The sequence below is a fragment of the Hippoglossus stenolepis genome, chromosome 24, assembly GCF_022539355.2.
Source record: "Hippoglossus stenolepis isolate QCI-W04-F060 chromosome 24, HSTE1.2, whole genome shotgun sequence".
Classification (NCBI taxonomy): Eukaryota; Metazoa; Chordata; class Actinopteri; order Pleuronectiformes; family Pleuronectidae; genus Hippoglossus; species Hippoglossus stenolepis.
The window spans coordinates 9,579,813-9,594,142 of NC_061506.1; the positions used below are offsets into that span (position 1 = coordinate 9,579,813).

At 42.2% G+C, this 14,330-nt stretch overlaps 1 protein-coding gene and 1 long non-coding RNA gene across 23 annotated transcripts in view; one reads left to right on the forward strand and one right to left on the reverse strand.

The window, feature by feature from the left end:
- LOC118103434 (peripheral plasma membrane protein CASK) overlaps positions 1 to 9,126 on the forward strand; it is a 39,971-nt gene extending 30,845 nt beyond the window's left edge. For 3 of the 22 annotated variants that reach the window (XM_035150367.2, XM_035150370.2, XM_035150372.2), the window contains 12 exons: positions 73 to 141; positions 220 to 309; positions 580 to 615; positions 1,308 to 1,349; positions 1,781 to 1,977; positions 2,320 to 2,435; positions 3,097 to 3,177; positions 5,162 to 5,242; positions 5,356 to 5,561; positions 6,197 to 6,280; positions 6,447 to 6,473; positions 7,251 to 9,126. In XM_035150367.2, coding sequence (XP_035006258.1) covers positions 73 to 141; positions 220 to 309; positions 580 to 615; positions 1,308 to 1,349; positions 1,781 to 1,977; positions 2,320 to 2,435; positions 3,097 to 3,177; positions 5,162 to 5,242; positions 5,356 to 5,561; positions 6,197 to 6,280; positions 6,447 to 6,473; positions 7,251 to 7,427 — 1,206 coding nt within the window. In that variant the 3' untranslated portion in view covers positions 7,428 to 9,126. The remainder of the gene's footprint in view (positions 1 to 72; positions 142 to 219; positions 310 to 579; positions 616 to 1,307; positions 1,350 to 1,780; positions 1,978 to 2,319; positions 2,436 to 3,096; positions 3,178 to 5,161; positions 5,243 to 5,355; positions 5,562 to 6,196; positions 6,281 to 6,446; positions 6,474 to 7,250) is intronic. The other 19 variants (XM_035150369.2, XM_047339129.1, XM_035150373.2 and 16 more) reach the window with 14 other exon arrangements.
- LOC118103437 lies at positions 1,966 to 11,056 on the reverse strand. Its single transcript, XR_004694879.2, has 3 exons — positions 10,985 to 11,056; positions 3,995 to 4,127; positions 1,966 to 2,804 (listed from the first exon to the last, which is right to left on the reverse strand). It is a non-coding gene; the product is annotated as an uncharacterized LOC118103437 (long non-coding RNA).
- Between the last annotated feature and the right edge of the window lie 3,274 nt (positions 11,057 to 14,330).

Genomic DNA, 14,330 nt, shown 5'->3' on the forward strand with positions numbered 1-14,330 from the left:
TTAAAGTTTAGCTAAGGTTTTGCAAGATGCCGCTACCATTGTAAACGCATGTATTTTTTGTCTTCCCCACAGAAAGAGATGAGGGGAAGCATTACCTTCAAGATTGTGCCCAGTTACAGGTCCCAGTCCATGTCCTGTGAGGTATGGCATTGAATACACACACACACATTTTATTTTATGGTTATTTGCAGAGTCGACATAGTTAAAAAAAAAAAAAAGTCCTTGTATTTTGCGTTGCAGAAAGAGTCACCAGATTTGTCTCGACAGTCGCCTGCTAATGGCCATGCTAGTGTCACCAGCTCCATCCTGGTATGTTACTGTTCCCCCTTTCAGTCTCTCTCTCACACACACACACACACCTTAACAGATCCACCAGCAACAACATATTAATGTAAATACAGTCTGTTTTATTGTTGTTGTCAAGTTCCAACACAGATGAGTCAAAGTTTTAAGGTTCACTATATCTTAGATTGAAATTAGTTCCTCCAAACTTCCAAAACAAAAGTATGCAGTGTCACAATAAAGGCACATTCTGATAATACAAAGACTTACATTTACCGTTATTGTCATCCCAACTAGGACCTGCCATCGACGATTCAGCCCAAAGGCCGTCAGGTGAGATTTCCTCCTCTTTTACATCATGAATTCTTTCCATCTGCTCCTTTGCTTCACAATCTGGTTACTTCACTTACAAACTAACACTCAAGTGCAAATCTGCATGTTAAAAAGCACTCGTGTGTTCTTCCATCCCATCGTTTTGATTTAGTTAACGCGGGTATTATTCTACAATGTGGGATCCTAACTCCCGTCTCCCCTCCATCTGATAATTGGATAGGATTCCTTCACTGCTGTAAAACCAAGCAGATGATTTGTAAGCGGTAGAAGATAGCTGAGTGGACAGGCTGAATTTCTTGCTCCGTCTGTTATGCGTAAATAATTAGAGATTTAAAGTGTTTGGAACTCTGCCTCGTTAACGCGCCCCTTAACATGTCACATTTGTTCATTTGGGCCATTTTTGCCTGCTGCACGATGTGTCTAAGATCACACACACACTTGCATGCAGTCCTGACGTCAAGTATTTTGACAGTTGCACATTTTTTGCTCTTCAGACTCTGAAATCTAAAAAAACTGAATGTGTTATGGTCAAAATATTTGCAGCCTGGACTGTGTATAAAATGCAGTACAGTCGTAATATTCTAGATTCAGCATCCGATTGTGGGTCCTTCATCGCCCCTCCTTTGTTTATGCCCCCCCAACATTATCTACTGCATGATATATGTGTAAGTGTGATGCTCTCAACCCCATAGATCTCCAGAACTCCTACTATCAAGGACAAATTGTCCATCAAGGTAAGATGTCTCTAAGTGGAGCCTCTGTAGACGTAGATTCCCCCCCCCCTCCTTCTCTTCCTCCCACCCCCATCGCAGCGTTTGGTTCCTCATCGTAGTTGTGTCTAGATCCCATGCTGGCTATCAACGCGCAACGGAAAAAACCTGGATGTATTCGCATAAGCTGCCTGTAAATTAAGCATAAGTGAAAAAGTGCATAGTTTAATCACCCTGCTGTTTATGTATTTCAATGTCTGTGCCCTTTCCTGCTTCAGCTTACTTGCTCTTTGCTGTCTCCTAATGACAAGTGTCGGCGCCACATCACTAACTATTTAACAGCGCGTCTCCTTTCATACGGCGGCTTCTCTCGATCATCTTCTTCCCCGTGTATCCTCCAATGGTCGCACCACACGCTGCCGTTTGTAACAATTTGTCTTCTGTCACTGTCACAGATTTACGTACGCGCTCAGTTCGAATACGACCCGACGAAAGATGACCTCATCCCGTGCAAGGAGGCGGGCATTCGCTTCCAGGTGGGCGACATCATTCAGATCATCTCCAAGGACGACCACAACTGGTGGCAGGGAAAGCTGGAGAACACCAAGAACGCCACGGCGGGGCTCATCCCCTCGCCCGAGCTGCAGGAGTGGTGAGCAAAACTACGAAAAATATTGTTTCAAAATATCAAAGTAAACAGTATTACAGATACATGATCAAATATTAAAGCATTGTAAAGCCAGTCATTCCTGGTTCTTCTATCAGATCTGACAGACGTGTTACCAATACACCACAGGAGTTCAGTCTGATTTGTCTTGCAGTAGCTGCAGGTTCAGTTCTAGCCTGTTGTATGAGGAATAGTCCTGTCTAAGAAAGTCCTTATACTACATCTAACCCATATAATCATATGGGTTAGATGTAGTGCAGCACTGTTGTAATTGACTGCATTAGTAAAAACAAAATTCAAACAAATGTACCTCCGCTGTGTTTTCAGGCGTGTGGCTTGTATAGCCATGGAGAAGACCAAACAGGAACAGCAGGCCAGCTGTACCTGGTTTGGCAAAAAGAAGAAACAGTACAAGGACAAGTACCTGGCAAAGCACAATGCAGGTAAGACATGAGACATAGTAGAAAACAAGGTACAATAAGTTCAAACTAAAGAAAGAGGTTTTAAATTTGTGTAACTGCTGCACGCTCTGTTGTTTCTCCCTCTGACAGACCTCTCCTACTGTTGTCTCAATTTCAGTGACTAACACTGTTGCAATGAACAGCTTTAGATGTTTTAAAGACCTGTTATGGTGTGTTTTTTAATTTGTCTTTATTAACCCTTCCACTCCTACCCTCTGTCCATATTTCATGCTGTCTCTTACCCAATGATATGGCTGCATGTAAGTAACTCCAGACAGCTGACGTCCAGCTTCTGTGTTATTACTCCTCTCTCTGCTTTTGTACCTCATCCTCTTCCTTACGTCTCCTTGACTATTGATTGAGTAAATTGAGCAGATGTTAGTTGTGTTAGCGCAAATAGACAGGTTTTAAGAATCTGTAGGTATTTGACCCTGTCTGAAGTAGCTGTTGTGTTGAATAATTACAATAATTCAAATATTTTTATATTCAGGAGGCTCAGGATGTAAGCTGTAGGGATAAAACATTGGAATTGCAGCACATGTAATTAGCATTGACATAACTTGTTTACAAAATTAGGTAAATCCTGCTAAAACAAAAACTTGTTGTAAAAGTCTGTGTTAACTGTAAACTTTCTCCTTGACAGTGTTTGACCAACTAGACCTGGTGACTTATGAGGAAGTGGTGAAACTGCCATCGTTCAAGAGGAAAACACTGGTGTTGCTCGGTGAGTAAAGACAGCGGATTCCATCTGCAGGTTTTAATTCTAAACAGATGCTGATGTCACTGCTGTTAAGGATGATTTACCATGATCATTTATGAAGGTGTACTCAAAACAGATTTCTGTAAATGAGAACATATGTATATTCAAGCCAAGGATTTGATCCCTTTGTAGGTTTGCCCACTGACAAAGAAATGAACGGTCTGTAATGTAATGGTAGGTTTATTGTAATAGAATACAAACAAAAATCCACGTCATAACTTGATTTGCATTTGATTGAAATAAGTATTTGATCCCCTACCAACCAGCAAGACTTTTGGCTCCCACAGACCAGTTAGCTCTTGCTCTAAGAAAGTACTCCGAATCTCAAGTAGTTATCTGTACAAAAGACACCTGTCCACAGAATCAGATGCCAACCTCTCCACCATGGGTAAGACCAAAGAGCTGTCTAAGGATGTCAGGGACCAGATAGTAGACCTGCACAAGACCATCGGCAAAGCTGGAGTCAACTGTGATTATTGGGAAACAGAAGAAACCCAAAATGACCATCATTTGCCCTCGGTCTGGGGCTCCACCAAGTACTGAAATACTTAATTCAAATGCAAATCAATTTATACCTTTTTATATGTGATTTTCAGGATGGTTTCTTCGCTATGTCTCTCACTGTTGCAATAAACTTACCATTACAATTTTAGACTGTTCATTTCTTTGCTCAAATAATTTTTCCTTCAGTGTATATTTACCTTTAAAGTGTGTTTTGTACAGTGTGCCACAAAGGAGGTTTTCAGTACTCAGTATGTGATTCTGCAGTGCACAAACTTACTAGACAACCTGTCAGCTTCCCCCGGATGACTCCAGTGTCTCGTCTTCAGCTGACGCTTCAAGTGCGCACGTTAGCTTTTCACCCAAGGCCGCCGGCTGCAGTGGTCATTGGTTCAACCATCACTCTTCCCCATCTGAAGGCCAAAGTCATAGAATTGAATACAAATTAACACACTTGGACCCTAAATGCATCACTAAACAGATCAAACGTGACATACCCCCAAAAGTCCTACATTAAACCAATTCACAGCTCAAATCTATTCACTCTGGTGCAGGTACTTTGTAATGCACAGAAAATCAAATTTGAGGTACTTGCTTCACAGAGACTACTTTATCAAATTACTAGTGTTTGCACTGAGGAAGAGGTTCAATAGTGGATGTGGCAGTAGACCATGCCACAGGGCTCTCCCTCACACAGCCAGAGACAAGGGTGTTGCTTTTCAGCATACTTTATTAAATGAAAACATGAATTCAAACGTTGACTTTGTGAGTTTCTGTCTCCGTCTGTCCCAGTGTTCTCTGAGGCAGCTCCGCTGCTGCCTTTTAAACCTGAGAATTCAATCAGCTAACAGCTCTAACCTGCACTGATTGATCCTCCAGTGTAGGTGCTGTCCACAGTGGACAACCACAAACAACCAATTTTAATGACATCATACAACTACTGGACTAACCTGGAATCCCTCATACGTTCTGTCCTACCTGATGTGACACCATGTTCACCAGTAGCCAGACAGTAGCATAAAGAAAGTTTAAAGTTGCACTCTACAACAAATAACATCAACAATCAACCACAGGTTTTGAACTGTACCTTAATACAACACTTTACATAGACTACTGTTTAACAAACAGGAAACAAATCCACAACGCCAAAGCACATCCTTTCACATTTCTCCTGATACGCACTAGCTGTGGATTACACGACTTTGTCAAACAACACCATAGTGACTGTACAACAAATTAAACCAGTCAACAACCAGGCCATCAACACCTTAAAGCCATCTCTAAAAACACAGGTTACAGTCTGTCCCCAATGGCTGACCGCCTCTAATGTTACAGCTCAGAAAACAAGTCCTAGAAAACGATTGTCTTTTTACCCACGACACACAAGCTGCACATTTCTCTCTTCACCAAGTCAGAATTTAGAGAAGTCTCTGCTGTTCTCTTTCAGGCGCACACGGCGTTGGAAGGAGGCACATCAAGAACACACTCATCACCAAGCATCCGGACCGGTTCGCCTACCCCATCCCCCGTAAGGACACCCACACACTGGAACCACAATCGCACAAGCTTCACCCACTTACAGACAGTACAATCACGTGTCTACTACAAAACAGTTTGTTGTCCATCTTTCACTCTGCTCAGACACAACTCGACCTGCTAAGAAGGACGAGGAGAACGGGAAGAACTACTACTTTGTGACTCACGACCAGATGATGCAGGACATCAGCAACAATGACTACCTGGAGTACGGAAGCCACGAGGACGCCATGTACGGCACCAGGCTGGAGACCATCAGGCAGATCCACGTTCAGGGCATGATCTCCATCCTGGACGTTGAACCACAGGTAGCACAGTATTGGACCAACCATGGAAATCAGCTCTGTCATTTTTGCGTAACCCTGCTAGCAAACAAACAGATGCATTTACCCGATTTTGCACTCACTGACAAAAGCCACCAATGGCAGCTACATTTTTGGAACCTACATTCTTGCAGGCTTTATATCTAGAGGACAAATAGGTGATGACTTACTAGTCTGGGCTTTCACCCGGTGAAAGGTGGTGTGGCGTGTTTAACCCCTACCACCAGTCAGTCATGTACAGAATTGCAACCAGCACAATATGCAAACAATTACACTTAGCTGGTAGTAATTCACAAAACTCAAAAAAAATAAACAGCCACTAACTACACAATTCATTTTTGACTTTACCACCAACAACATTACAGTTCAACTCACGGTTGTGCTGCAACACCGTTACAATCACATGGGCTTGGTGTTTTGGCCCAATGACATGCAAACGCTGCAGCCTCACACGAAAACAACTCGCACTGTGACATTACTCCAACCACATGACACTCTTCCATGTCTGAAGGCTGCAACAAAACCAGGTTCACTTTCAAACATGAGCTCTCATTGTCGCCAGTTAAGGTGGAAGAAGTAAAGGGTTAAAACAATGCTCTCTCTCTCTCTCTCTCTCTCATCAGGCACTAAAGATCCTCAGGACTGCCGAGTTTGCTCCCTACGTCGTCTTCATCGCAGCCCCCACCATCACCCCAGGCATGACCGAGGTACAGTCCCACTGGAGTTGAACTATCTCATTACACTTTTCAAGCTTGCATGAGCAAATCCACTGTGAAATCTGCCTTGACTTTGTTTCTCTCGCTGCATGCGCCCCGTTTGCTTTAAGTCTGCTTGTATTTCCTTTTGGCATGCCTATTCTCATTTGCACTTGAGGTTCCAAAATGGTGCAGGAAACTGCCCGTAAGTATTCATTCAATGGTGTGAATTCACATTGTGCATGTTGTAGCTCTAGTTGTCGTCCGCTCTTTGTCCTCTTCTGTTCCCTTTCATTCTCCTGATCCCTCAAATAATCCTCTGCACTTTGTGTTGTCTCAGTTGTGCAACTTTGTGGGTCATTTTCTATTTGATCCTTACTCTGCCTCTATAATTCTATTTGCCAGAATTTTACTTTTTATGATGATCATTGAAATGTACATTTTACCATTCTAATTAACATATACTTTCAAAAGTAATCACAATTATATGACAGTAGAACAATTGCATATATTTACATTACATAGGACATTATCTAATTAACATGGTTGAAAGTCGACCACTTTAGAATCATGTAACTTTTTGGGTCTATTTCAACAAAAATAAACTACAGTTTTACATTTGTATCAAACTTCTAAAGAATCCAGAGCTATTCTTTGACAGAACAATCTTAATAGTTACAGCACAAATATTTGGATCTAAGACAATTTTATATAGACTTCTGTTTTGCTTTTTGCCTAAACTCGGAAATCTATAAAGTAGCCGAATCTGTATGAAAACTAATACAATTTTGATCTTTACATCTTATTCCAGGTTAAGATGAAGGTTTTTAATCACAGCTCTTGAGGCTAATATAACAACACATAAGCCTAATTATTATTTGGAATTTAAAGTGTGAACAGACACAACTACAGGGACACCACAGAGACAGAGAAACATGCACCGAGTCACTGAAACCTCTCTTTTCTCCCCCGCCCCCTTCAGGACGACTCTCTGGAGCGGCTCCAGAAGGAGTCGGAGATGCTGCAGCACACCTACGCTCACTACTTCGACCAGACCATCATCAACAACGAGATCGACGACACCATCCGCCTGCTGGAGGAGGCCGTCGACCTGGTGTCCACCACCGCTCAGTGGGTCCCCGTCTCCTGGGTGTACTGACACGCGACGGTTACCGGCTCCTCACCCCCCTCTGATCCCACACGGATGCTAAACTTTGATCAGACCCCCTGGAGTCACGTCTCTCTCATCAGGACCATAACATTTCCTCTGTAGATACACTTGTTGAAAAAGACGAAAATGAAGAAACTCTAAACTCTGACGCCTCACTACAGAGACTTCATCCTGCCCCTCGCCACTTTTTCTCAACAGCCTGAAAGGCGTACTGTTGTGTACATATATACATATATATATATAAATGATAAAAAAACTACGTGAAAATGGTTCTGTCCTCATATAGTCCAAGGGTGAGGAGTGTGTGGAGGGGTAGATATTTTGTACTTTTCTTTTCTAATCAATGGATGGATGACTGGTTCTAGTGGAGGCAATAGCAAGCATGACCATAAAGCAGTCGTATGTGGGTGCCTGTGTGTATGCGTGTGCCTGTGTGTGTGTGGACCTTTAAGGCACTTCTCGTGGTACTGTGTCCTCCTCCTCTCTGACACCCCCTCCTAACCTCGGCCCCTGTGACCAACAAGCCGAACTCTGAAGCACATCGGAAGCTGCTATAGTGGCGACAACTTTACTCCCTCAGCTCGGAATGCAAGTTTTGAGTGAAGCGAAGAAAATAAAAAATAAAGCACAGGAAACTTGGCAGTTTCTTCCTCCCTCCCTCCTCCTCCTCCCCATCCCTTTATTTATTTCACCGGCCTCCTGTGCCTGTCAGTCTGTTGAAGGAGCACACTCCATCCCCCCCCCACTGTCCCCCTCCCTGACGATCTTTGTTTACATCTCCGTTTGCACAAAATGGACTATGAAGAAGACCTGTGCCGCAATTTCCCCCTCACCTGGCCATTTTCATTTCGTCTTGCCTTTTCCACTCGTCCTCACAAACCCCCTCCCCCCCTCCGTACTAATCAGCGGGTCAACGGATCTGGAACATCGTTCTCGGTGGGGCACAATCATCCACCACTTAAAAAATATATGGCTCCTGAACTGGAATAAAAAATAAAGAAACTGACGGAAAGGAGCAAAATGAAACTGCCTTATCAGAGCCTCGGGAAGGAGACGGTAACACCTATGCACACCCCTGGTTTCTGCCGGGCAGCCCAACACAACAACCATTTTCTTCTTTCCTCACTCAGAGAGCCGCCACGCTTGTTCAAATAAAAGTGTTGATAGACATGTGTGTGGAAGGGGAGGGGCCTCTCCAATCCTAGAGCCAAACGTTTTGGAAAACTGTTAACTGTTGTCTTTGAAAATATAAAAAGGAGTATTCCTGTTTTTTGAGGGAGAGAAAATAACTACATTTTGTGTGTAAATGTTTCAGTGGTGCGTACGTCATACGAGTGAATTACCAAGAGCCAGTGTATATTAACCCTCAAAAGAAGCTCAGTATGTGACATAACCTCTTCGCGCTCTACCACAAGTGGCACGACCACGACGCCGCCGCACCGACAGCAAAGGCACATCCAGTCGATATATAAAAATAAGAATAAAAAAATCTAAACGCTCTAAGAAGTGTGTGTGTGGTGTCGCTGCCGTCCTGCTGCTTCTGGTAAAGTTCTCATTTTAAAGTCCTGTGTAAATTACCTCTGCAAAATGACTAAAGCAGCTCTTCTCTATGAAATGTTGTTGTTTTCTTGTTTTTTGTTATTTCATTTTTAAAAAATATATATTTCCTTTTACGTGTTTAAAGAAACCTGCCTCGTCTTTCTTTCAAAATGTGAGTGAGTGAAATGTATTTTACATACAGATTTAAATGCCTAAAAGTCGGTTTCCAAAAGATAATCTGGATTCTGTCTCGTAGTCTTTAATGAGACGCTCCTTAGCCACAACTATGTAAACATCATGCCTACAAGCAAACACGCATAATGAAGCTCTACGTAACAATCCCATGCTCCTCGTAAATAACTACATTGCTTTGTGTACTAGGTTGAGATACAAAGATTCAGCTCTAACTCCTGCCAGCCTCTGATTTAACTAACGTAGGACAAGCTCATAAACTGATTTCTTTACGTTTTCAGGTACACACACACACACGGCTGCTTGGCCATTAAAGAGGATTTTAAAGGAATCTGTTGGGGATTTACTGGTTCAATAGATCTACACCTGAACAAGGTAGTTCAAAGGTGGTAAATTGATGCTCTTTTAAAAAAAAAATCACTTTTCAGAAAAAAAAATACTAACCTATGACTTTATTTTTCTTATTTTGGACGACTTACTATGACTTTTTTCGGCAGATTTAAAAATACTCCTATTCTGTATGTGGTCCAAAATATGATTTCAAAATGTCTTAGGTTATTATGTCGTTCAAAATATAAACAAGTCATAGGTTAGTATTGTTGGGACCTCGCATTTGTGAACAATAGTTGGGCCTACATGTGTTAAACTACTTTCATGACACTTGATCAATAAATTACCTTTCCCTTCATTGGAAGGGTGGTGTCCTGAGGTAGCTTTAATCAATTCGTTATTATTTAATAAATAATATAAAATATGTTTCGGATAGACAAAGTTATTGAATGCCCAAATGCACACCATTTGATGGTGTCACGCTTAAGGTATAATAATCACAACAGTATGTCGTCCTAAATGATTTTAAAAATGTCGTCTGAAAACAATAAAACAATTTGAACAAAGTCTGATACAACGTCATAGGTTGGTAGTTTAATGACTTTTGAAATGCCAAACTATACAGATTTTTTTTTGGGGGGGGGTGACATTTCATCAAAATCAATATAATAATAAAAATTCTCAATTAACTGACATTAAATACACCAGGCGTATATTGACCAGAGCTGATCATCAACATGACAAACTCAGTCACACGTTCCTTCAGGGTTCACAAGAGACTCAACTCCGCCACCTACTGGTGCAAACTCTGCTGTTCTCTGACAAGAACATCCAGTGACACAGGCACACGTGCTTTTTCCCTTTCTCCTCCAACTGTATCACACCATCAGCTCTCTTAGCCAATCACAAGCTTCCAGATAAAAGCATTTAGACAACCCGCAGCCTGAAAAACATAAACTACAAACATCGGTGGAGCTGACGAGACAGTGACACCGAAGACAACCGAGAAAACAAGGATGATCATGGGGAGCAAACACTGCCTCATGTCAACAACAACAACAACAATTATGCAAAAGTTTCTTGAAATGGAATTGCTAAATGTGATTTCATTTTGGCTGAGGTAACATAAGCCTAAACGCCCATGGACTGCGTCTTGTCTTCTAACTGCCTTGTAAATTAAACACATTTGTTTGGGTTTTTATCAGCTTATCTTTTAAAGGAATCACACTCTTTTCTCACCATGTAAAGATCATTGTTACTTTCCACACATCCAGTACTGTAAATCCGACACAATGGAGCAAGACAAATCTTTAGAGAATTTACTGCATTGTCAATTCTTCTCAAAACAAAGTACTATATATAATATATGTGGGTTAACACAGATTGAGCAATTAACCCCTCTCCACTTCCTTACACATGGGTGGACTTCATAAATGCATCCCATCAGTACCAATACAAAACCTTACTGATGGAAAAGGACTCACCTAAAGCATCATTTTCATCTATGTCATCAGGTGATGGTGGTGGTGGTGATGGTGGTGATGGTGGTGATGGTGGTGGCGGTGTTACCTGGGAAACATCAGTCTGAATGAAACCACTTTTTCCACAAGGCACAAAATTCAACAATACTTCACTTGTTGAGATGGATTTCAAAGTTTCCTCATATACAGGCTGACATCAGTGCTCAACAATAATTAAAATGTTCCTAAAACTCTCATTCAACTCAATAAATATATCTTTAAACTCATGGCTCTTCTTGTCCTGTGCGGTTTTTAAAAACAGTAAAATGATTTTAAAAAGGAAAAAGACAGATGGAGTATTAGATTTGTTTCTGAACATCTACAAGCCAGGCAGCTAAAGATGCTGGATACACACAGAGGGAATATGTAACATAATCACATTGACAAAACTAAAGTTCAAATTTTTGTGCGTATACTAGTCCTAACAGGAACTCTCGTCCAAACAACACTTCATAAAAAAACATTAAAGGGTTTTAAAGTGTTGAGAGCAACAGAGAAAAAAGCAGCACATCTCAATATTTAAGTGGCTGTAAACAGCAAAGAATTAGTCATTAGCATTTTTCTGGATGAATCTGCTTTCACTAAATGCGTCGTTGAGTCACCTACAACTGAACCGTCCACCAGGGTTCGCCCATATTGTCAGTGTCCTTACAAAACATGCATATTGGATTCTCTAAATGACAACGAGTGACATTAAACCTGTCCTGCAAACTGAATAACTCAAGTATTTTAACCAGTGACCACTTGACATTTCCTGTACGTCTCTGGAAGACTTTCAACCCCCCTGAACTCGACCTGCTCTGCGTTGTTCAAAGAAAAAGTCAGATATCAAAGTTACCAACTTCACATTCCTGCTGCTCACGCCAAAGAACAAATGCGGAGCACAGCCCCTGAGCTCGTTCTGTAAGACGATCAGTCATGTGGCATCATGTAAAAAACACACAAACACCAGTACTCTTAACAAAATACCACTATGTTCTCTTGCAAGCGCAAGCACCATATCTCTCTCTCTCTCTCTCTCTCTCTCTCTCTCTCCTATTCAAACTCACATATATCAGTGTGAGAGAGAGAGAGAGAGAGAGAGAGAGAGAGAGAGAGAGAGAGCATGTATGAGAGTACTAGTGTGTGTGAGATTGTGATGCTGTGCATGAGACCTAGTGTGAATTGTCTCTTATGGGGCCTCTCATATATGTACACATACATACATCATGGTTATTTATTTTCATGTTTGTGTTTTGTGTGCGTGTTTGTAGATAGATAGAAAAACACAAACACAATATCTATCCATCTTCTCTCCACACACACACACACACACATATATATATATATGAAAAATAACCATGCAGCACACACACGCTGCCTTGAAATTACAACTACACTTCGTCAATTCAACAATTAACAACATTCCTTGTCATTACTAATATTTATATAACCTTTCTATAATTGATCTGAATGTTCACATCCCATTGCAATAACTCATTAGACCTATGACTGATATGACTTATTAGATCTTGTTATTAGTTACAGTGACACCTCAGTGTGAGGGAGAGACTGTCTGTCGTATATTCATTGAAGGAGTGCTGCCCCCTGGTGGACGAACGTCTGTCATACACTAATCACGGTGAAAACACAGGTGGTTTGTAAACACACATGTTGTCCACTGGTGTGTGTTTAGTGGTTTGACTCCACGTGGCTGTAAACACGCCACCGACTTAACGTGTTTACTACAAACTTCTCACCATAAAGGTTCATTGTGAAGTCGATCCGCTTCACTCACCTGTTGTTGTTTCACGTCCACACCAACAACACGCGACATGCACACGCTTCCCGTTACCCACAACCCCCTGCAACAGTGCAACCACACCTGATCTGATAGGCCGAGTACCCCCTGAAATGTTTGACCACGCCCACGTTGGTGGTGCTTCTCGGCTGATTGTTGTAATTATGTTTTTTTAGTTTTTTTTCAGGGTTAAGAGGTTATGATAAGATACAGAATCGAAAGAAGGAGTGATGCCTGTAAAAATAATTAGGTTAAGAACTTGAGCTGTCATTTATTTCAGTTATTTACATTTAATTCCCACAAATGATCACCCCATGCGATCCTCTACATCGTCACCCTGTTACACACAGAATCCCTGAAATGTGCTTTGTAGGTTCCAGCCTCAGCACAGAGCTCCACTCATCACAATGATAGGTTTCAGACGGCGAGGAGATTCCAACCGGGGCAGTTCAGAGAAGATGTGTGAGCCACTTTCACCAGAATGGCTCCAATCTGCCGGGGTGCAGGGAGGGAACACGTCCAGCAGGTGTCAGCGTTTCACTTCGAGTCTCCGGAGGTGGCTTTGAGATTCCATGCTGATTCTTATAAGTAAATAGGATTTGAACTACAGGACAAACACACACGCACACACGCACACACCTGCAGACACACAACAGTGTTTCCTCACATCGATGTCCGGCCTCAATGCAGACGTCCGTACAGCTGTAAATGAATTAATAATTAAAAGGTGGGGCCGCTCTTGGAGGAAGTAACAGCAAATTGAAAGGTTTACCAAGTGATCCATATCTTGCATCTCACACACACACACACACACACACACACAAACGTGCATCCTCTCACACACTGCTTGCTCAGGCAATTATGCTGTGCTGAACCATGGTGAGTTCAGAATTACTCCCCAAAAAGTGGGTTAACAGCTGCCTGCATCCCCTCTCCAAATGCTCTCAACACACACACACACACACATCTCCTATCCATGCACAGACAGTTGGCCTGGTTCTTCGAGTGGAAGACATGTCACACAGGGCACAGAGCTCTGAGTAACAAGGCCCTGTGGGACATGGAGGGGCATAGTATACCTGCCAGAGTGAGTAATGCTCTTCACCATTAGGTGCGTGTGTGTGTGTGTGTGTGTGTGTGTGTGTGGGCAGAGGAAGAAACAAAACATCTGTGCACATACACACACTTGCAGCCTGATCTGCTCTCACTGCAGCAAACCTCTCCGCTCACCGCCTCCGCCACGTCACACTCTTTTGTTCGTGGGAGCTTATTACGCCGTGACACTGTAATGAAGTGAAAATGATTTCATTTGGGGGGGTGTGTGTGCCGACGCTTTAGGATCTCCCCTCTTTTCAAACTCTTTTCTCTCTCTCTCTCTCTCTCTCACACACACACACCATATGGGAAACACGTCAGCTCAGATAAAAACATCTGGTCGCTTTCCATGTTCACAGATGATTTTATGTTAAAGCCAAGCAGGGGAACGTCACGCCTCCTCCGGTTGCAGATGTGAAGATGTGAGTGCCCAGC